The sequence below is a fragment of the Akebia trifoliata genome, chromosome 5, assembly GCF_017979445.1.
Source record: "Akebia trifoliata isolate Shusen 1 chromosome 5, ASM1797944v1, whole genome shotgun sequence".
Taxonomy (NCBI): Eukaryota; Viridiplantae; Streptophyta; class Magnoliopsida; order Ranunculales; family Lardizabalaceae; genus Akebia; species Akebia trifoliata.
In genome coordinates, this window is record NC_141379.1 from 31,060,591 (window position 1) to 31,083,336 (window position 22,746).

Here is a 22,746-nt window from a genome sequence, read left to right on the forward strand (position 1 = left end):
CTTGTAATTTATGTAAGTGGCCCATTATATAGTACTTTTAAAATAATGGGGTTTTATTTTCTTTTGTTAAAACTCTAAGTTTAAATCTTTTCTATAAAAAAAAGTAAAGAAAGAAAGAAAACTCAAGAGAGGTGAGATTTAAAGATTTGGGAACATTGAGACCTAGAAGAATGTGAAGCTAAGTGATAGATGTGTTTCCTTCTATCAATTTGTCCTGTTTTCTTGATAGTGAAATTGGACTTCAACGCTCATACCTCTATGGACGTAGTCTTTAAGTGAACCACGTAAAATATCTTGTTGTAAGTATTGTGTTCTTACTCTATCTTTGTGTTACTGTTTATATTCTTTGCATTGGCTACTATTAGTTAGATTTGCCCAATAATATCATTGTTATTATCAAACAAGATTTTGGAAAGTGTAGCATACAAGGTGTCGGTGAAATACCTAATAGGTGTTTAATCAAATTACTAAGTGAGCTTCACAAAGGTATTCACATACACAATAAAGATTCTGTTACATGGACTATGAATTTTGCTATACTTATCCACAAATGTTTGGGTCGCCCATTATTATGCAGATCATATAGAATATCACATAGACTAAGACATACTCAAATTTCATGTTTTAAAATCAATGATGAAAAATGCTTTATGTGATCAAGCATTTTTATAATTTTCTTTGCATCACGCTTTCACCATTAATCTTTGGCTTGACACTATTCCATATAATATGAAATTGCTTCAAAACACACAAAATCCCAACACTTAAATGTAAAATCCAACTGTCATAAATTATCTTTGGGAGTCAGGATTGATGTGATTTATCCCAAATGTTAGATTTCGTGTTTTAATGATCAGGATTTCATGTTTGTTTAAAAGTCTATGGATCAATTCGACCCTTCTAGAAATGTAAAACCCAGCTATTATGACCATCTTTCCCTCATGCATGCATGAACACACACAAACACTTATTAAATGCCAAATGGTATCAAATATTATAACAGATAAAATCACAACTTGCTTAGGCTTTATTCTTTTTTTCTTTAACTTTTGTAATTTGAAAAGCTAAAAAACTTGCTTAGATTAATTTCAAAAATTACTTTTAAAGACGTAAAAATCATAACATTTTTAAAAGTAAAACAAAACTTCTGTATTCCACAATTACATTCTACATTTTTTACTTTGTATCCAAACAAGACCTTAACATGAAGGGCAAAGAAAGAAGACTTAACATCCTGAAGATTGTTACAGGCGTGGTAGAATCCACTTTGTATAACTAGAAAAGAGCAAGAACATGATACTACCAATAACACAAACAACAAGGGCAAGCCCAGGAGAATGAGCCAACACTGCATACAACCCTGAAAGGAATGCTATTATCATCCCCCATATCGTGTAGAGTGTAAGTTTTGTGATAATAGTCATGGTGTAAGCCATCGGTATGAGATTATCCCAGAGAACTGCAACCAAGAAAAGGTATACAGAGATAGTTGAGCAACAGAAAGCTATGGTGTCTGAAATCATGAAAGTTTTAAAAGCATAGTCCAAATCTTTCCCCTTTTCACTACTGTAAACTGCGGGCATTGTGAAGCCAGCTATGAAGGTGACAATGGAGATGATCACTGCTACCACTAAGTTTATTGTGCCTATTTCCTTGAGGACATGCATCCTTGGATTTGCTATCAACATATTGCAGTTACAAATATACTGCTTTTGTGGATCCATGTTTCCTCTTGTTATCGGTTGTTGGGACCCTCTCTTTGCACCCCCATTCTTCAAACTCCATACGGTACGAAGCTGCATTATATAAAATACTGTATGTTTATGTGTGCATGAACATTTGCAGATGTTAGATATAGATGCACTTAGTGTAAGATCTAATATGGCTTTTTCGTTTAATTTTTTGATGACTTTTTTTTAAGGAATGGTATTCCACCCATATCAGTAGTTTGTGATTCATTTTGTGGTGGAAATCTTTTGATGTTTGATCTGGGATTGACATTCAAAAATTCAAAAACCCACTCAATTCTTGATGATTATGATTAATGTGTGTAAATTTAGTATGTACAGTTTAGATCTTATTCACTATGAGAATCAAATGAGAACAATACATGAAAAAACACTCAATGTTTATTTCAAACCCAAGCCTTGAAACCCTAATACACCCCTCCTGTCACACTCAAATCCTAGAAGAATAATACTCGATAATTAATAAAAACTGTCCCATACGCATTTTTTTATAAGGTTACAAAAAGAAACTTTATCATAACAGTTAAATTAAAACATCATCTAATGGTAGGGATAAAAAGACACAAAAATAACAAAAAATGTCCAGTTTATGAAATTTATTATCTGATTGTTTATTGGGTTGGTTATGGTCCTTTGCTTCGATGCAAAGCATGGTTCATTGGCAGCCCAATCACTTTCTTCTTGGAAGTTCTCAAGGGGGATGCTCTAGTTAATTGGAGGATTAAAATGCATTTATTAATCACTAAAATGCAAACCATCTAGTGATAAATCATTGTTTTGTGGGTTTAGACAGACATGTAATTTATAAATTTTTCTCTTAACTATGGCTCAGAATATAATTGGATGGTAAAATAGAATATATGTAGCCAACCTTAATATTTGGGATGAAGCATAGATGACTATGATATAATGGTGAAAAAGATGAGTAATTTGTATATTGAGAAACATACCCTTACGAGATCTAGGCCCTTGGCAAGTTCAGACTCAGCAGCGTCGAGTGCAGTCATGTTGTCCTTGTTCATGGCCCCGGTATCTACTCGAATGTCTTGTATCAAAATTTTCACAATCTTATATTGGCCATAGATGCTGGCAAGATGTAAAGGTGTGTTTCCTTCATTATCTGCCTCATTTATAAGGTTACCAAGTTTGTTGATTTCTAAGAAGTATCTAACAACATTATCTTGACCAAATAAGGTGGCAACATGAAGAGCATTACGGCCTTTCTCATCGAGCAGTTCAAAAGAATCTGGGCAAAATCTAATGATCATTTTGATTGCATCAATGTTACCTTGATGGGCTGCAATGTGAAGAGCTGAGATCTTTTCTCTGTCTAAGGTGTAGGCAACAGAACTATCGGATTCTAGTAACTGTTGAAGTATCCCAATATAACCCAAGTGTACAGCATAGTGAAGTGGAGTCCAACCATTGTTATCTGCTTCTTTGATCAACCATGGTTTTTTGTGAAGTAGTAAATTTGTGATATCTAGCATTTAGAAGGGAAGGGAAGAACATAAGAGCAAAATTGAACAATCATAATTGGCTTAGTTTTCATTAATACATGTTAGGGGGCCAGGAATGCACGTGTAGGTTAAATATGGGATGATTAGTTGTCTAAGCAACGTTGGAGGGAAGGAATTGTATCTCCAATCCTTTTAGGTGGGAGTTGCAACTCCACCAAATTTAGGAGTTTGTGGTTTTCTAGGAATTGCATCAACTTGTAGGACTTTGTAAGCCAAACAATGAATCGGGGTTGAAGCATACATCACCCATTCTTGTGGCATTCTAAAACATAATTAGATGTCATAGGGATGTAGAGCACAAAATTAAACAATAAAAATAAATTAGAAAAAAAAAATTTCAGTGGATTTAGATTTTTAAATTTGGAAGTTCAACATGCCCACTCACTTTCAAAGCCCTTGATTAAATCAAGAAAAGTTTTTTTTCTTTTCTTAGTTTGACCAAGACGATGGTCCACAGGGAGCCAACAAGCCTTGGCAAGGGTGTTCAACCCCAACTTCTCAAAATGCATCCCAATTAGTAGGAGGTCACCGATAAAAAATGAATACATATGGTAATCATCTATCGATTAGAGTTTAGGGGAACAGATCCTCTGTAGCTTTTCTTCTACAGTCCACAAATAAATAAATAAATATTCAGATCTATAGTCATGGTTGAGATCAGATTTGGAAAAAAAAAATGTTTATTTTTACAAGATCCAAGACTTTGGAAATGGATGGTCACCAAACCTCTAATTTTCAAACAATTTCAACTACATAATTTAAGTGTATGGTTGAGGTGACACTATCTTAACTGTCTACAGGGCGTTACAGGAAAAAAGTGCTACAAAGGATCTACTCCTAAAGTTTAAATGGGTTGGGCAAGAAATTACCAAATGAGTGCATTACACTGATATCCTACAAAAACACCATGGTGTCGTAGCTAGGAAGATAGTGTAGCATTTTTCTTTGACAATAACACTGTACAAAACCCTAAAAAGTGCTGGAGTGACCTTTAGCTAGAACCTCATATCGGACTTCATGACGTGAAAGTGGATAGGAACCATAGATGCTTTTCATCAAGATACGAGTGAAAAAGCATATATGGTTCCTGTCCACTTTCACATCATGAAGTGTAATATGAGGTATAGATTGAGGTCACTTCAGCATTAATCAAGCCTAAATGCATTTCCTCGGGATACGAGGGACATATATACTCGAGGAATGCTTAAGGCAGAGTTGTGGAAACTGGAAAGTCATTGTAGTGCATCATGACCTGTTTCTTTTCTTTTATTAAAGTCGGCTGCTTTTCCTTTGGAAAGCATTAGTGGGAGACTGGGAGTCTTTTAAAACATGATTGCAACTCGTTTTTGTTTTAAGGAAAATGGTGGAATGACACAAAGGTGCTAAAAATGATGTGGTGGCATGCACATAACCGTAGATGCTTTTTACTCATATCTCGTAGAAAAGCATCAACAGTAATGTGCATGACATCACATCATTTGTCACTTTTGTGTCTCCGTATGTGTCACCCCAACACGACTCTTTTTTTAAAGTTTACAACATTTTTCTTTTTATAATTCTCTTTCTCTCAAATCATGGTTTTAAAACTCGTTTTGTGCCTCGTCTCATGCATGCCAGATACCAAGTCTTCTCGGACAAGGTTTTTGATATGTTTGAGACGTCTCGTTCAAAAATCAGAAAAATGAACGTGGGGTTTTAAATCTCGTTCAAAAAGTTGACTTGTTCATCTCGTTCATGCCTGATGTCAAGACAACTCGGGCGATACATGTCGGTCTTGGACGAGTTTTGAAACCACGTTTCAAATGGAACCTAATTAAGATGAATCAAAACAAACAATTAATTACCGTGATACTGAAGAGAAATTGATGTGTGCAAAACAGTCAATCTGTTTGGTGCGTAATAAGCACATAATGGATGCTTATGTAAGATGATCAGATCAACCACCTCCGCCATTCCTTTGTCCGTTGCGAGATAAAGTGGCGACTCGCCAGCACTATTAATGAAATCCGACAGTTCATGATCAGCTATAATCAACAACTTAGCAATCTCAAGGTGACCACTTCGTAGTGCCTCGTGCAATACCGTGTCATCCTTCATATTTTTGATCCTCAACTTCCCATCATAACTTGATTCAAGACTATTGCAACTTTCCCTACGCATGTAATTGATGAGAAGTTGAGCTATTTCACACTTACCAGCCCTCAATGCTATATGTAGTGGTGTGTCCCCCTTGGAGTTTTGGCGGATCAAAAGTGATGGACATATGTTGAGGATCTCTTGAACCATCTCAGTACTCTGTCCTGATGTTGCTGCAATGTGAAGGGTAGTGTTTTTTTGTGGAGTTACTTGGAGGAGGACCTGTGAGTTTTCATACGCAAGTTTCTTGAGGAGATCGAGTTTGCCTGATGTTGCTGCATCGAACAAATGAGCATCCATGCCAAAGGCAGATTGTGACTAGTGTTCTGTTCTGGACTGATGGGAAGTCATGGACTTTGTGGTTGCTTACTCATTGTATGGATTGAGAGAAATGGAAAGAAAAAAGGAGAAAATAAATGAGTTTCTCTCCATTTCTCTTGTTTGGATTCTTAAGTGGGAAGACAAGAGAAAAGAATTGGAGAGAAGAAGAGGAAAAGAAAAAAAAGGTGAGTTTTCTTTCACTCCAAAAGTAAAGCAAAGAGGTAAGAAATAGAGAGAAATCCTTTTAAAATATTTTAGGAAAATGCTGGAGTGACATAGGGTATTTATTTATTGCGATTCTCACAAGTCTGATGTGGGATGTGCACATAACCATAAATGTGTTTCTCACAATACAAGTAAAAACCATCTAAGATTATGTATACATGTCCACATCAGAATTGTGAGAATCATAGTAAATCCTGTGTCACCCCAGCACGACTCAATGTTTATAATTTCAATTATGCCCCTAACTCTTTTAAAATATTTTAAAATTCCAAAGTTGTCTCAGTCCAAACATGGTGAGTTTCTCTACTCTTTACTTCTCTCAATTTAAACAAAGTGTTAGTGGCTTAGTTTTAAAGCTTTCACAATTGGATTTGATTCAACTCAACTCAGATGTACACCGATTCGACTTATAAGTTAGTATACTGATGTAGGATAAGTTGCTAAAGAATTTATACAATGTTTAAATCGTCAAAAGTCCAAACGTAAGGCTTAAACTCACATGGGTCTATGGACCCGGAGGGGTATCGAATTCAAATTCATCCGAGAATACCTATATTTAAATGGAAACGTTAAGATTGTCAAGATCAATGTTTTGTGATTGAGTTTCTGTTTTTAAGCCCAATTCATTCGTCTATCTTGTTTTTTAGGCAATTTTATTATTTTTGATAATTTCTATTTTGTTAATAACTTTAGTTATAAAAGTTAGAATCGCAAACCGTTGATTCTCCCTTGTTTCTAGGGTCAAGTAATATCTATTTCAACCAATGTTATAAAAACCAAACTAATAATCCAATCGAAATTTTGCTTAATTGGTTGGATCGGCGTCCGACTGAGGTTCAATTTTGTCAGACTGATTTCTATTTATTAAATAATTATAAATATATATGTTGTGCTATGTGCGGCAATTATGATGAATAGTACGAAAAGATAAAAATAAGAACACACAAATTTAACGTGGTTCGACGGTGTACTTACATCCACAAGAACGAGGAGGTGAATTTTCACTATATGTCAAATTAAGGTTACATCATATGAATTTATAGTAAACCTTAGCCATACAATAGGTATTAAAAATTTTCAATAATACTCATGTACCGTATCGCGGAAGCGTTGCCCTTGCACCCCCAATCTATTAATCGTCCCTGACAATAAAATAATAAATCATCCGAAAAAGCAAGCGGATGTCATCGTTTCATTTTGTTTCGTCAACTACGTTATGCATTCCGAGTAGAGCTCGGAACGCTACACTCCCCTCTCTCCACTTCGGTATCTGTCTGCTTTCTCTATATACATGTTTCACTTAATAGGAATTACATACTATAACAATATATAAATTTAAAATAAAATAAAATATTTTATTTTTAATATTATTGAATGAATGACAAATATAAATTAGAAATTTAAGGATTTCTTAGCATATTATAACTCAACCCTTTTATGTAATTATTTTTTTAAAAGACCTTGATGTTTTGGTGACTCAGCTTTTTTAAAAAATTTAAATTACCCATAAAAAGATATTATTTTGACGGTCATTGTCATTGTTGGATAAGGCAAAGGGAAAGGAATCCAGACGTCATTGTCATTGTTGGATAAAAGACAGAAGCTTTCCGCAATTATATGAGAAGTTTTCAAACCGACAGTTCAAAAATCATCGCTTTTGACGCTCCAACCAGGAATCTCCGGTTTTAAATGAATCGGACTGATATTAATAAAAAATTATGGTTGGACCCGGTCGGCCATAAGTCCGGTTCAATTTTTAAAATACTGATTTCAATGATTAGGTCGTTTTTACTATTTTTAGATATTTTAGGCAAATTTCGTGTTTTGCTAGAATTAAAAGTTCTTTTTTATAAAATGGGTTGTAATTGCGATTAACGATGATCTTAAATTTAATAAAATTTCTCTTTAAGAGCTTTTTTTTTTTTTTTGGATTCCAGATTTTAATAATCTTTTAATATTTCACACTGCGCCATATATATATATAGACTCGAAGGAGTCAATTGTCAGAGTGGAAATTACATGTTTCAAAGTCAAAAGTATATAGTACTAAGATAGATGATCTCTTAGGAAGTTCTTATATTACACCCACTTATAAAACCCAACCACTTCTAACTGAATCTCCCAAAAAAAAAAAAAAAATCTCATGGAGATATGTATCGACTTGGGTATTGTTAATTACGACACACGTTAAAGTGCACTAAATTCACATTGAAAATTGATTTTCTAATCAAAACTGTCCTAAAAAAAGTCATGTTATTACCAAAAATACCTTCAAATGCTTGTTTCCAATGTGTATTTAATGCACTTTAACGTGTGCCTTCAAGGCACAGTTTAACAAGACCCTATCAACTTAATCAAATCCCATTTGTTTGATATCACTTGAAGAACATGAAATTTAATAAATAAATAATTTAACACAACCTAGAAGATGATTACAGGCGTGGAAGAATCCACTTGGGATAACTAGAAAGAACTAAGAACAAAATACTACTAACAACACACACTTAAATGGCAAATGCAGGGGCATGAGCTAACACTGCATGCAAGCTCGAATTAAATGCTATTAGCATCCCCCCATGTAGCATAGAACGTGAGCTGTGTTGCAATCTCCATGGTGTAAGTCATAGGAATCAGATTATCCCAAAGGACTGCAACCAAGAAAAGATACATAGAGATAGCTAAGCAACAAAAAGCTATAGTGAGCCAGATATTTCAAGTGATCAAGGGACCAGAAAGATTGTGCTGCATGGCCTTTGAATTTTAGAATACTTGTCACACAAATGTTTGGGCCACCCATTATTGATCGTGATGCGGATCATATAGAATATCACGTAGTCCAAGACATACTCAAATTTCATGATTTAAAATCACTTGATGAAAAATGCTTTATGTGATCAAGCATTTTTATAATTTTCTTTCTATCACAGTTTCACCGTTAATCTTTGACTTGAAACTATTCCATATAATTTTTTTTTCTTCCTTATCGTGGGGTATACCCAACCTTTGGGTGAGACTAATCCCACATTCACATGCACCACCCCCTCGGAAAGTCCTATATGCAACTGGTTAAGTCTAGGATCAACTAAACCCTAGAGGGGTGGCCCCAAGGAATTCATTGTTTCGTGGCGTTTCAAACACTACTTGACCGACCCTTCCTAAGGGTGGCCCCGGTTGAAGTATGACTCAAAAAAAATTAGGTTCAATCAAAGTGTACGTTTTTGGGTCGGTCTAAGGTAATTTAAGCTGAGCTTGTAACTTATGTAAGTAACCCACTTTGTGATACTTCTAAAAGGAAGGGATTTTATTTTCTTTTATTATAACTAATTTTAAGTCTAAGTCTTTTCTAGAGAAGAGAGTGGAGAAATAGAGAAAATCCAAGAGATGAGAAGTTGAGAGGTTTGGGAAGATTGAGATCTAGAAGAAGGTGAAGCTAAGTGATAAAGAGAGTTATTATTTCTATTTGTCTTATTTTCTTCATAGTGAAATCGAGATCCAACACTCATAACTCCATGGACGTAACCTTCGGGTGAACCACGTAAGATCTCGTGTTGTGGGTATTGTGTTCTTACTATTTTCTTTGTGTGATTGTTTATTTTCTTTGCATTTGCTATTATTAGTAGGGTTTATCCTTCATTGTCATCATCAGACAAAGTCTTGGAAGGTGTGACTTACAAAGTATTTAGTGAAATACCTTTTAGAGCATTAGTTTATGTTGTATTGTATTAGAGTGTTTCAAGTAGTATCAAATCATTATCTTAGTTTAGTTGGGAGATCATGGAGTTAGTTATGCTGTAACTCCATGCACCTAATCAGTTTGATATTGTAGTTCGGGTGGTTACTTAACTATATGTATCAAGTTTTTATTTATTAAGAGTTTAAACCTGAGATCATTGATTTGGGTTTTCAATTCATAATAAACTTTTCAATACCCAATAAGTATTTGATCAAATTACTAAGTGAGCTTCACAAAGGTGTTCACATACACAACAACCCCCTTGGGGTTCCATTCTATATAATATGAAATTGCTTCAAAACACACAAAATCCCAACACTTGAGCGTAAAATCCAACTGTCATGAATTATCTATGGGATACATAATATATCCTCAACCAGGATAGATGTTTTATCACAAATCTTGGATTTCGTGTTTTAATGATCAAGATTTCATGTTTCTTTAAGAGTCTATGGATTGATCCTGATCCTTTATAGAAATGTAAATATATGTTTTAGTGTCAAACCCAGCTATTATGATTATCTTTCCCTCATGCATGCATGAACACACGCAAGCGTATGAATACAAAGACACAACCACTTACTTATTGAATGCCAAATGATATCATGGAGGTATCTACCTGTTTAATCAAATATTATAACAGGTTAAATCACAACTTGCTTACACTTAATTTTTTTTTCTTTTACTTTTGTAAGTTGAAAAGCTAAAAAACTTATTTGGATTAATTTCAAAAAATTACTTTTAAAAACGTAAAAATCTTAACATTTTTAAAAGTAAAAGCAAACTTCTTTAATCCACGATTACTCTCTACTTTTAACTTTGTATCCAAACAAGACCTTAACATGAAAGGCAAAGAAAGAAGACTTAACATCCAGAAGATTATTACAGGTGTGGTAGAATCCACTTTGTATAACTAGAAAAGAACAAGAACATGCTACTACCAATAACACAAACAACAAGGGCAAGCCCAGGAGAATGAGCCAACACTGCATACAACCCTGAAAGGAATGCTATTATCATCCCCCATATTGCATAGAGCGTGAGTTTTGTGGTAATAGTCACGGTGTAAGCCATCGATACGAGATTATCCCAGAGAATTGCAACCAAGAAAAGGTACATAGAGATAGCTGAGCAACAGAAAGCTATGGTGTCCGATATCACGAAAGTTTTAAAAGCATAGCCCAAATATTTCCCTTTTTCATTATTGTAAACTGCGGGCATTGTGAAGCCAGCTATGAAGGTGACGATGGAGATGATCGCTGCTACCACTAAGTTGGTTGTGCCTATTTCCTTGAGGACATGCATCCTTGGATTTGCTATTAACATATTGTAGTTACAAATATACTGCTTTTGTGGATCCATGTTTCCTCTTGTGATCGGTTGTCGGGGGCCTCTCTTTGCACCCCCATTCTTCAAATTCCATACAGTACGAAGCTGCATTATATAAAATACTGTATGTTTATGTGTGCATGAATGCTTGCAGATGTTAGATATAGATGCACTTAGTGTAAGACCTAATATGGCTTTTTCATTAATTTTTTTTTATGAAAATAAATAAATTAAGGAATGGTAGTCCACCCATACAAGTAGTTTGTAAATTTAATATGTATAGTTTAATTTAAAATTGTCGAGATTTTGGAGGTACTTGTTCAAAAACGATATACGGAGTAAATTAAATACATTAAAATAACTAAAGATAAAAAAACAAGGAACACTAAACTTTACATGGTTCGCCTTTAAAATTCACTATGAGAATCAAATGAGAACAATATATGCAAAAACACTCAAGTTTTATTTGAAACCCAAGCCTTGAAACCCTAATACACCCCTCTTATCAATATCAAATCCTAGAAGAAGAATACTCAATAATTAATAAAAACTGTCCCACAGGCAATTTTTATAACGTTACAAAAAGAAACTTTATCATAACAGTTAAATTAAAACATCCTCTAATGGTTGCAATAAAAGACACAAAAATAATAACAACAAAAAAATGCCCTGTTTATGAAATATATAATCTGATTGTTTATTGGATTGGTTATGGATTCACCTTTGCTCCTATTCAAAACACGATCCGTATTGGCAGCCCAATCACTTGCGTCTTAGAACTTGTCAATGGGTCTGCTCTAGTTAGTTGGAGGATTAAAATGCATTTATTAATCACTCAAATGCAAACCATCTAGTGATATATCTCTGTTTTTGTGGGTTTAGACACGCACGTAATTTATATATTTTCTCTTACCTTTGGCCCAAATATAATTGGATAGTAGAATTGAATATATGTAGCCAAACTTAATATTTGGGATAAAGCATAGATGACTATGATATAATGGTGAAAAAGATGTGTAATTTATATATAGAGAAATATACCCTTATGAGATCTAGGCCCTTGGCAAGTTCAGACTCAGCAGCGTCGAGTGCAGTCATGTTGTCCTTGTTCATGGCCCCGGTATCTACTCTAATGTCTTGCATCAAAATTTTCACAATCTTATATTGGCCATAGATGCTGGCAAGATGTAAAGGCGTGTTTCCTTCATTATCTGCCTCATTTATAAGGTAGCCAAGTTTCTTGATTTCTAAGAAGTATCTTACAACATTATCTTGACCAAATAAGCTGGCAACATGAAGAGTGTTACGGCCTTTCTTGTCGAGCAGTTCAAAAGAATCTGGGCAGAATCGAATGATCATTTTGATTGCATCAATGCTGCCTTGATGGGCTGCAATGTGAAGAGCTGAGATGTTGTCTCTGTCTAAGGTGTAGGCAACAGAACTATCGGATTCTAGTATCTGTTGAAGTATCCCAATATGACCCAAGTGTACAGCATAGTGAAGTGGAGTCCAACCATTGCTATCTGCATCTTTGATCGACTCTGGAATTTTTTGAAGTAGTAATTTTGTGATATCTACCAATTAAAAAGGAATAAAAGAACATCAGAGCAAAACTTGACGCATAATTAGCTTAGTTTTCATTAGTAAGTATTAGGAGGCTAGAAATAGGAATGTAAGTGCAGGTTAAATAGTAGATGATTAGTTGGTCCAAGCAAAGTTGGAGGGAAGGAATTGTAATTCCCACCCTTTTAGGTGGGAGTTGCAACTCCACCAAATTTAGGAGTTGGCGATGTTCTTGGAATCGTATCAACTTGTAGGACTTTGTGGGCCAAACAATGAATTGGGGTTGAATCATGAGTTGCAACCATGGCTTCAAAACACATTGTCAAATCGTCTTAGACAAGTCAATTATTTAAAATTGGTTTAAAATTATGAAGAACACCTTCCTGCACTATGTGAAAAAGGGTAAATTCAATGCCAAGGTCTATTGAATGTAGTCCTATTTTCAAATAGTGTTTAAAAGAGTCGCGTGGAATTTACTTCTTTTTTACCTAGTGCTGACCTCACCACCTTAAGGGATCTGTAAACATGATGACGTAGAGCACAAAATTTCAAAATTTCATGAACTTAAAACAATTTGAAAAATAAAAGTTAAATTTCACCTTTTGCATTTTAAATTTGGAATTTGGTGGCCATCCATTTTGGACAAATTTTAAGAAAAACTCTTTTCTTTGACGATAACATTGTTGAGGTATGGCTCAAAACATATTGGGCTCTGTCCAAGTGTTTATGTGTTTTTGGGTCGGTCCAAGGTAATTTGGGTTGGGCTTGTAATTTATATAAGTATCCCACTTATGTGGTTCTTTGAGAAGGATTTTTGTTTACTTCTGTTGTAAAAAATATAACCTTAAGTCTAAGTCTTTTCTAGAGAAGAGAGTAGAGAAATAGAGAAAATCCAAGAGAGAAAAGGTTGAGAGGTTTGGGAAGATTGAGACCTAGAAGAAGGTGAAGTAAGTGATAAAGGGAGTCCTTGTATCAATTTGCCCTGTTTTCTTCATAATGAAATCAAGCTCCAATGCTCATACCTACATGGGCGTAACGTTTAGGTGAACCACATAAGATCTCGTGTTGTGGGTATTGTATTCTTACTCTTTTTTTTTTTTTTTTTTTTGGTGGTTGTTTATCTTCTTTGCATTTGCTACTATTAGTTGGGTTATCCTTCATTGCCACTATCAAATAAGATCTTGGAAGGTATAGGTGTTTGGTGAAATACTCAATAGGCATTTGATCAAATTATTAAGTGAGCTTCACAAAGGTGTTCACATACACTACAAGTACCCTCAACATTATGTCTACATAACCATAAATGCTTTCCCTCGAGATACTGGTTTTGTACACTCGAGGAAATGCTGAAGGCAGAGTGTTGTAGAAAGTGAGTGTTGTTCAACTCCTTTTCTTTTATTAAATTCGGTTGCTTTTTGAAAGCATTAGTGCGAGTCTTTTAAAACCATGAGTCCATGATTGCAACTCTTTTTTCAAAGTTTCCAACTCTTCACTGAATTGACTTCGTTCCACACTGCGTTTAGCATAACCATAGATTTCTTTCAGTTCAGTGTGGAACGATGTTAGTATAACACGAAGCTTCTTCCAAATGGAACCTAAGATGATCTAAGTCTAAATAATTAAGGGAGATTTACGAAAAAGTGATCAACTTTTGATGAATTTACAATTCCAGCTCACCGTTCATTTTATTACCAAAACGTGAACCGTAACGAATTCAAAGGTTTTTTGAGTGATAATTTAACAGGTTTGAAGTGACTAATTGGAAATAGTCACTTTAAACCTGCGAAATAGTCACTTTAAAACCGCCGAATTTGTTACTGTTCTGAAATTTTTTTAACAAAAACGTGATCATTCACATTTTGATAATTAAAATGAACAGTGAGCTGGAATCATATATAACTCATTTTCAACTCACGAAATGGTAATTCACCCAACAATTAATTACCATGATACTGAAGAACAATTGCTGAGTGCAAAGCAGTCAATAAATTTGGTCCACAATAATAAGGCGACGGACACTTATGTAAGATCAGATCAACCACCTCCACCATTCCTTTCTCCGTCGCAAGATAAAGTGGTGACTCGCCAGCACTATTAATGGTATTCCACAGTACATGATCAGCTATAATCAACAACTTAGCAATCTCAAGGTGACCACTTCGAAGTGCCTCGTGCAAAGCGTTGTCGTTCTTCATATTTTTTATCCACAACTTCCCACAGCTTTCGACATCCCTACACATGTAATTGATGAGAAGTTGAACTATTTCACACCTACCTGCCCTCGCAGCTTTATGAAGTGGTGTGTCACCGTTGGAATTTTGGTGCGTCAAAAGCAATGGACATATGGAGTGGATCTCTTGAACCATCTCAATACTGTGTCCTGATGTTGCTGCAATGTGAAGGGCAGTGTTTTTTTGTGGAGTTAGTTGGAACAAGATGCATGGATTTTCATTTGCGAGTTTCTTGAGGAGATCGAGTTTGCCTGATGTTGCTGCATCGAACAAACGAGAATCCATTCCAAAGGCAGATCGTGACTAGTGTTCTGTTCTGTTGTGTTGTGTTCTAGATTGGTGGGAAGTGATGGACCTTGAGGTTGGCTATCCTATTATGGCGTAGTTTTAAGGCTCAATAATTCAATTCGATTCAACTCAGCTCATGTAGACTGAGTCGACCTACTAGATGACTCAAAGTATAGACTTGGGCGAGCCAATTGTAAGAATGCGAATTACATGCTTCAATGTCAAACCATCAGAACTCCATAGTTAAGCGTGTTTAGACTAAAGTATATAGTACTAAGATGGATGACCTCCAGGGAAGCCCTCGATCATTTTTCAGTCCAAAAATCCATCCACTTCTAACTGAATGCCAAGAAAAAATATAATAAAAATAAATAAAAATAAAAATTATCTCATGGAGATATGGATCAACTTAAACAAATCCCATTTATTTGATATCACTTGCATAACAAGAAAAAATAAAAATAAAATAAAACATCTCGACGATGATTACAAGCGTGGAAGAATCCACTTGGTATAACTAGAAAGAATTAAGAACAAAGTACTACTGATAACACACACAGAAATGGCAAGTGCAGGGGCATGAGCTAACACTGAATACAAGCCCGAATTAAATGCTATTAGCATCCCCCATATAGCGTAGAGCGTGAGCTGTGTTGCAATCGTCACAGTGTAAGCCATAGGAATCAGATTATCCCAAAGGACAGCAACCAAGAAAAGATACATAGAGATAGCTGAGCAACAAAAAGCTATGGTGTCCGATATCACAAAAGTTTTGAAAGCTAGACTTGTTGCCAAGGTTGCCATGCCGTGGTTAGGCCCTTTATCATCACCATTGTAACCACCCGGCATTGTGAAACCAGCTGCGAAGGTAACAGTGGCGATGATCGTTGCTACAACTAAGTTAGTTGTGCCTATGTCCTTGAGAACATGCATCCTTGCATTTGCTATCAACATATTGTAGTTACAGACATACTGCTTTTGTGCATCCATATTTCCACCTTTGATCGGTGGCCGAGGACTCCACTTTGCACCCCCATTCTTCAAATTCCATTTGGTACGAAACTGCACTACACAATATTCCTCATTGTTTTAGGTGTGTATATATGATCAGGGTTGTCGATGGATTGGTTGAGATCCAAATCTGATCCAATAACTACGGATTTGGATCTAGGATTTGAGTTCCAAAATGATCTGATTTTATAATATGTCGTATTGGTTTTGGGTCAACCATAACCAATACAGCCTTCATCAAGTAAAATGTGAGAAAATATGTAAATTATATTATATTAGCCCATGCCAATGACAAGGGCATCCTCTATGGGGTTAAAGTGTAAAACAGGAAAGATAGTAATGTTAGAGGGTATGATTGGAAAAAACAAAAAAAAAAAAAATTTAATTGGAATGATATTATTGAAAAGAGTCATTCTAGATTGACTTCACTAGACGCTACGTTCATCGTTGTACTGACATGGCAGTGCCCAGAGAATCATACAATGAAAAAAAAATGATTCTTTGTGAGCTATGACGTCAATGCAATGTCCAATGAAGTTAGTTCAACATTTTCTTATTGAAAGAGGGGGGGGGGGGGGGGGGGGGCGTAGGAAAGGAACGACAATAAAGTTGAAGGGGGATCAGTCAAAAAAAAGTTGATGTGGGGGGGAGAGAGAGGAAAGGCAATAAAGTGGGGTAATGTGGACTCCACTCCACTATAGCTGGAGTGGGATCCACATACCGTTTGTGTTTTATCATATAGATATTTTGTTTAAATATGTTGACAAACCATTTACCCTAAAAGACTAATCTTACGGGGAAAGCGCAACTATGAATATAAGAGGGTCACAGGTTGAACTGGGGCATGATACGTGAGCACATTACACTTGGGTGCGGAGGTGGATAACACAACACTCAACACCTTGGGTGGGAAATTCCTTCAAGCAAACCGGTGACTTATACCTAGTGCTCTAATACCATGTTGACAAACCATTTACCCCAAAAAACAAATCTTATAGGGGAGGCACAACTATTAATATAAGAGGGTCACGGGTCGAATTGGGACACGATATGTGAGCACGTTACACCCGGGAGCGGAGGCGGATAATACAACACTCAACAAAATATATGAAGCTCATTTAAAATGAGTTTGATCCAATTCGTTCTGGATCCAATTGCTATCAAATTAGATTTGGATCTTGATATTGAGATCTGATAAAAACCCAATCAGACGACCCATTGACAGCACTAAATTGATGATGATGATGATGATGAAAAAGATGATGATTAGTTTTGTGAAGAGAGTATACCCTTAGTAGATCTATGCCCTTGTTAAATTCTGATTCAGCAGCATTGAGAGCAGTCTTGTTGTCCTTGTTCATGGCTGCAGAATCTACTCTAATGTCTTGCATCAAAATTTTCACAATCTTATATTGGCCATAGATGCTGGCAAGATGTAAAGGTGTGTTTCCTTCACTATCTGCCTCATTTATAAGGTTTCCCAGTTTTCGTGTTTCTAAGAAGTATCTCACGACATTATCTCGACCAAATAAGGTGGCAACATGAAGAGCATTTCGACCTTTTTTATCGAGCAGTTCAGAAGAATCTGGGCAGAATCGAATGATCATTTTGACTGCATCAATGTTACCTTGATGGGCTGCAATGTGAAGAGCTGAGATGTTTTCACTGTCTAAGACGTAGGCAACAGAGCTATCGGATTCAAGTAACTGTTGAACTATCACAATGTAACCCAAGTGTACCGCATAGTGAAGTGGAGTCCAGCCATTGTTATCTGCCTCTTTGATTAGCCTTGGGCTTTTGAGAAGTAGTAATTTTGTGATATCTAGCATATCATTAAAAAGAAATTGAAGAACAGAAGTGAATACTAAACCAATTAATAGATTGAAAGTCAATGTTACATATTATGAAAATTTTCGATAAAATTTATTTTTAATGGAGATAGATATTGATAGTATGGATTATTGTAGTTAAATAACTTATCCATTTTTGTAAATTTTAGACCATGTGATGGTTTGGTTGTACCTTTAGTACAACAATCTGAAAAAAGAAATTCCAGCACGAACAATCAGTTGAAATTGGAACAGAAATACAGGTTATCTAAGCAGTCTATTTCATTCTTTTTTCCCCTTAGTCGATTGCAAGGTAATCTGTATTTCTCTTCCCATGTAGTCCATACCTTTAACATATATGTTGGACCCTAGAAAAACAGAACACCAACACAACAAAATCATTCAATTTAAACATGTAAGTTCATTGATTGTCCATTTTCAAAGCCTTTGATCAAGTCAAAATAAGATTTTTATTATTATTAATTTTAAATCTGATTGAGGCTACAAACCATAGAGAGCTGAGGTGTTATTGTTTTCAATGTGGCACTTTTTCAAAAAAGTGCTATAAGAAAAACATGCTAAAGAGGATCCACTCTCCTCCTAGGGGGTATAGGACGCATGTCCAATGACAAATGACGATACAGTGATATGTGCTAAGAAAAAGAGAGTCAGGATCCAAAACGGTGTCCTGTTCCTATAGCACAAAAACAGTTTCTACTTGGTGTGTTTTGGCACGCAGCCCAATGTATTTCTTTTGAATAAACACCTCCCATGTTGACACCGTATTTTGCTATAGGAACAGGACACCATTCTGGATAGTAATTCAGAAAAGAAAAAAAAAATTACACAAAGATGTGTTCCCGGAGGGCTAAGGATTATTGTGCTCCAGAGGATCTTGTGGGGTCGAAAAAATTAGGCTCTTATTCCCAAAGCTTTTGGCATGTAATTACCATGATGTTGAAGAACAATTGATGCACGCAAAGCAGTCCACCCGTTGGGACCACAATGTGCACATAAGGGACAATGTTGAAAGATCAAATCTATGATCTCGACCATTCCTTTCTCCACAGCTAAATACATTGCTGACTCGCCAGTACAATTAACAAATCTCGGCAGTTCATGGTCAGCTGTAATCAGCAACTTAGCAATCTCAAGGTGACCACTTCGCAGTGCCTCGTGCAATGCCGTGTCTTCCTTCATATTTTTTATCCTCAATACCCCCGCCGCAGCATCAAGTCCACCACTTTCGACATCTCCATAGAATGTTGTACCACTCTTATAATTAATCAGAAGTTGAATTATATCATACCTACCTTCCCTCGCCGCTATATGTAGGGGTGTATCACCTTTCAAGTTCGGTTGCATCAATAGTGTTTGACATCTGGTGTGGACCTCTTGAACCAACTCAATGGGTCCAAATGTGGTTGCAATGTGAAGGGCTGTGTTCTTCTGTGGAGTTTGTTGGAGGAGGACATTGGGATTTTCATCTGCAAGTTGCTTGAGGACATTGATTTCGCCTGATGTCACTGCATCGAACAATCGAGGATCCATGAGAAAGTGATATGAACAGCATTGGAATATGATCTTCATGCTTAATATGCTAGTTGAAACTTGAAATATGTACTTTGGACTTGTTAAGTAAGCAATGAATATATTAAAGTATGAACATGAATCTTATAGGAGTGGTTTGCAAAACCAACAACATATAGGCATAGTTCCACAAGCCCATGCTAAGCAAAGCAACGCATCTTAGTACATTTAACTATTCGTCATTGTCATCAAAAGGCTTTTGCTTGTTAAGCAGTGCTTTGTTGGATGACGAGTCCGAGTCAAACGAGTAATCCATATCAACTCATTGACTCATCCGGTAATTGCAATGATTCAACCAGTTGGAATCAATTTTGGTGTCTTTTCTTTATATTATTTGAAGTATTCTTTAAGGTTTCTATCTTATTCACTTGATTACTCTAGTAACATCAATACAGATAATTTTTGAGTTTTTCTAATCTCAGATAACTAGAAGCAACATGAAATGTCTCCAATTAGATTTTCACATACATTGCTATAAAAGTCAAAATTTAAAACCAAAAGATGCACCTCCATCTACACTAAGCGACGGTGCGAGAAAATGAGCTTTTCTAATGTTCACATTTAAGAGTCGTAAAAAACTCAAGCCGAAGCCATATAACATGTGATAGCGCAGATCAGAAAATCTAAAACTATGTATTTCACAAATTTTTTAAAACATTGCCATAAACCATTGCAAGTTGAACATTATCAAAATGCATCTATTTCATCAATCCTTTGGGGAATGCACCTGTGATGCATGAATTAGTTATGTATTGGCATTAATACATATTTAACTAATAGAGGATTTCTAAACCGTATAGCTTCATTTGATCAAAGTTGTAAAAAGAAATATCAAAACGATAAGTCAACTCTAAACTATATTACTTTGCTTAAATTATATCACCTGAAGGGCACTATAGGAAATTTTCATATTAATATAAATAACAATTTATGAGTGGTGTGCAACTAGTCAGTCACTTAACTTATGAGTCGTGCTGGAGTAACATTGAAATTGACATCGTTTCACAAATTGGTGTGCACAGAATAGGGGTGTCAATGGGTACCCATTTAACTGAATCAGAACTGGAACTGAAAACTCCGTTCCGGATCCCTTTTTATTGGAACCGATTAGGACCGGGTTTAAAATGGAACCAAACCGATAGGAATCAGAACCGTTAGGTTCCAATATAAATGGAACCAAAACCGAACCGCGGGTACCTGAAACTGATTTATTTTGTCACTTATTTCCATACTATAGAAGATTTAAGGTATTTTTATTTCAAAATAAATGCATCTTACATACAATTCTTCAATTTTTCGTATAGATTATCAATTGAAGCTTAAAATGAGTTATTCTTCTAAAAATTTATTACTTTTAACAAAGATAAATTTTTTACTTTTGAAAAAAATTCATTAATTTGTATATTTAGTATAACAAATAATAATTAAGTTAATAATTTTGTTGATAATATGTAAAGTTTTTTAAAGAAATTTTCTATTATAATGATTTGAAATACTTTTTTTCTCATTTGATTCTTGAGAATCGGAACCGATGGGTACCCGTGATTTTTTATGATTCTGATTCCATTTATTTTGGAACCAGACCCGGGAACCGATAAGAACCGGAACCGAACTAAACTAATATTAATGGTTATGGTTCCAAGTTCCTTAGGAATTGAACCGAAACCAACCCATTGACACCACTAGCACAGAACCATAGATGCTTCTCACTCGTATCTAGATGAAAAGCATCTATTGTTCTATACACACATCCATGTCAGCAATGTGTAAAATGATGTCAATTCGAATGTTACTCCAGTATTTTCCCTTTTTATTTATATCATCTCATGGGAAGGTTGAAGTAGAAGGCTCGCCTTCCCTTTGTTTTTTTTTTTTTTAATGAAATCTATCATCTTTTAGAGAGAATCTAAGCAAAACAACTTTATGTAGCTCTTGTGCCTCTATGGATGGTTTTAGACCACAATCTAAGACGGTGGGAACATTATCCCAAAAAGTAAAGTTCCAAATGTTGGGATATGTCCTTGCTTTTTGTTCTTACGGCTAAGGAGGGTCCCTCTTCTTTTCTTGCCTTGGATTGTACTCTTTAGTTTTTATGAAGATCGTTATGAGCTATATTTAGGTAGATTAGAGGAAATTAGAGATCCCAGGGTTTCCAAGTTAATGACATACTTACCCTTGATTTTGGTCTTTTATGATAGACTGACCAAAATGCACTTGGCTTCAACTTTTAAAGTAAAATGTTGTATCTTATATAATCTCATGTTTAACCTCTTGTCAGAAATTCTTGATTTTTATTACGAAGAAAATCCAGATATATTGTACTGCACGTTGGAAAACTTCTCATCTTTTTCTATTAGTCATTATAAAAAAAACACTCCAAATAAAATTCTTTTCTTCTCTTGAGTATTGAAAATTAAAAGATGTGCAATTTTGAGATTGAAGATGTGATAAAACATTTTATCTAAAGACGTTAGAAGAGGTTTAAGAAAAAAATTACAAGTTGAATATAAGGGCATTTAGGTCATTTTCACTAGTCTTTTGTGGGAGTCAAAGGTGAAATGACATTCCATCAGTTTGAAAACAGGGGTATCTCTAATTTTTAAATGGAAAAATTACTTAAAAGACCCTAATTGAGTGATCTTTTTGTAAATAATCCCTAAGTTTTAGACGATTTTTGAGTAATCCATTTAGTAAGACTTTTGTTTTTCTTAATGATCCCTCATCATTGGCGAGCTCAACAATATTTATTATTAATTCGATAATAAAAACTGGTGAACTCAACGTTGGTACCCATTCAACTTCGTTTTTCGAGTTTTCCAATTAAAATATATGAAAAAACTTGAGGTAATGACTTGTCTACATGATTTCAAACCAATAGAATCATCTTTAATCGATTTTCATTCAAAAATAAAGAAAAAATTTTAAAAAATCCTTTTTTTTTTTTTTTTTTTTTTTTTTTTTGCATACATCTTCAAAAAATTTGAAAAAAAATATATTTGAAAATAACTTCTTCCTTCTTAAATCCTTCTTGACGGAATGAATTCTCCGAAACTCGATAGGTCGAAAATCAAATTTTTTTTAATGAAAGCAATGAGATCGAACGATTAGGGCATTCAATGGTGGGAAATATCATGAATGGGGTTTAAGGACTGATTAAAAAAGAAAACCTCACTAAATAGACTATTAAGAGAAATCCAAAAACTAAGGAACAAAATTAGAAAG

At 35.1% G+C, this 22,746-nt stretch overlaps 3 protein-coding genes across 5 annotated transcripts; all 3 read right to left on the reverse strand.

Moving 5' to 3' along the window:
* Nucleotides 1–1,143: 1,143 nt before the first annotated feature.
* On the reverse strand, nucleotides 1,144–5,929 carry LOC147402164 (uncharacterized). Of its 3 annotated transcripts, none has more exons than XM_086443698.1 (3): nucleotides 5,464–5,929; nucleotides 2,699–3,231; nucleotides 1,144–1,796 (listed from the first exon to the last, which is right to left on the reverse strand). In XM_086443698.1, exons 1-3 carry the CDS (start codon nucleotides 5,702–5,704, stop codon nucleotides 1,245–1,247), a joined length of 1,326 nt encoding a protein of 441 aa, XP_086299824.1. In that variant the 5' UTR covers nucleotides 5,705–5,929; the 3' UTR covers nucleotides 1,144–1,244. The 3 variants fall into 3 exon arrangements, with proteins under 3 accessions (XP_086299824.1, XP_086299823.1, XP_086299825.1); XM_086443697.1 differs by having other exon boundaries at nucleotides 5,113–5,918; XM_086443699.1 differs by having other exon boundaries at nucleotides 1,284–1,459; nucleotides 5,113–5,913.
* Nucleotides 5,930–10,494: 4,565 nt separating this feature from the next.
* Nucleotides 10,495–15,169, reverse strand: LOC147402165 (uncharacterized). Its single transcript, XM_086443700.1, has 3 exons — nucleotides 14,521–15,169; nucleotides 12,054–12,586; nucleotides 10,495–11,117 (listed from the first exon to the last, which is right to left on the reverse strand). The coding sequence occupies exons 1-3, from the start codon at nucleotides 15,089–15,091 to the stop codon at nucleotides 10,566–10,568; spliced, it is 1,656 nt and encodes a 551-aa protein (XP_086299826.1). The 5' UTR covers nucleotides 15,092–15,169; the 3' UTR covers nucleotides 10,495–10,565.
* Nucleotides 15,170–15,495: 326 nt separating this feature from the next.
* LOC147402166 (uncharacterized) lies at nucleotides 15,496–19,539 on the reverse strand. The gene is made up of 3 exons (XM_086443701.1): nucleotides 18,885–19,539; nucleotides 17,395–17,927; nucleotides 15,496–16,156 (listed from the first exon to the last, which is right to left on the reverse strand). The coding sequence occupies exons 1-3, from the start codon at nucleotides 19,522–19,524 to the stop codon at nucleotides 15,581–15,583; spliced, it is 1,749 nt and encodes a 582-aa protein (XP_086299827.1). The 5' UTR covers nucleotides 19,525–19,539; the 3' UTR covers nucleotides 15,496–15,580.
* Nucleotides 19,540–22,746: the final 3,207 nt, after the last annotated feature.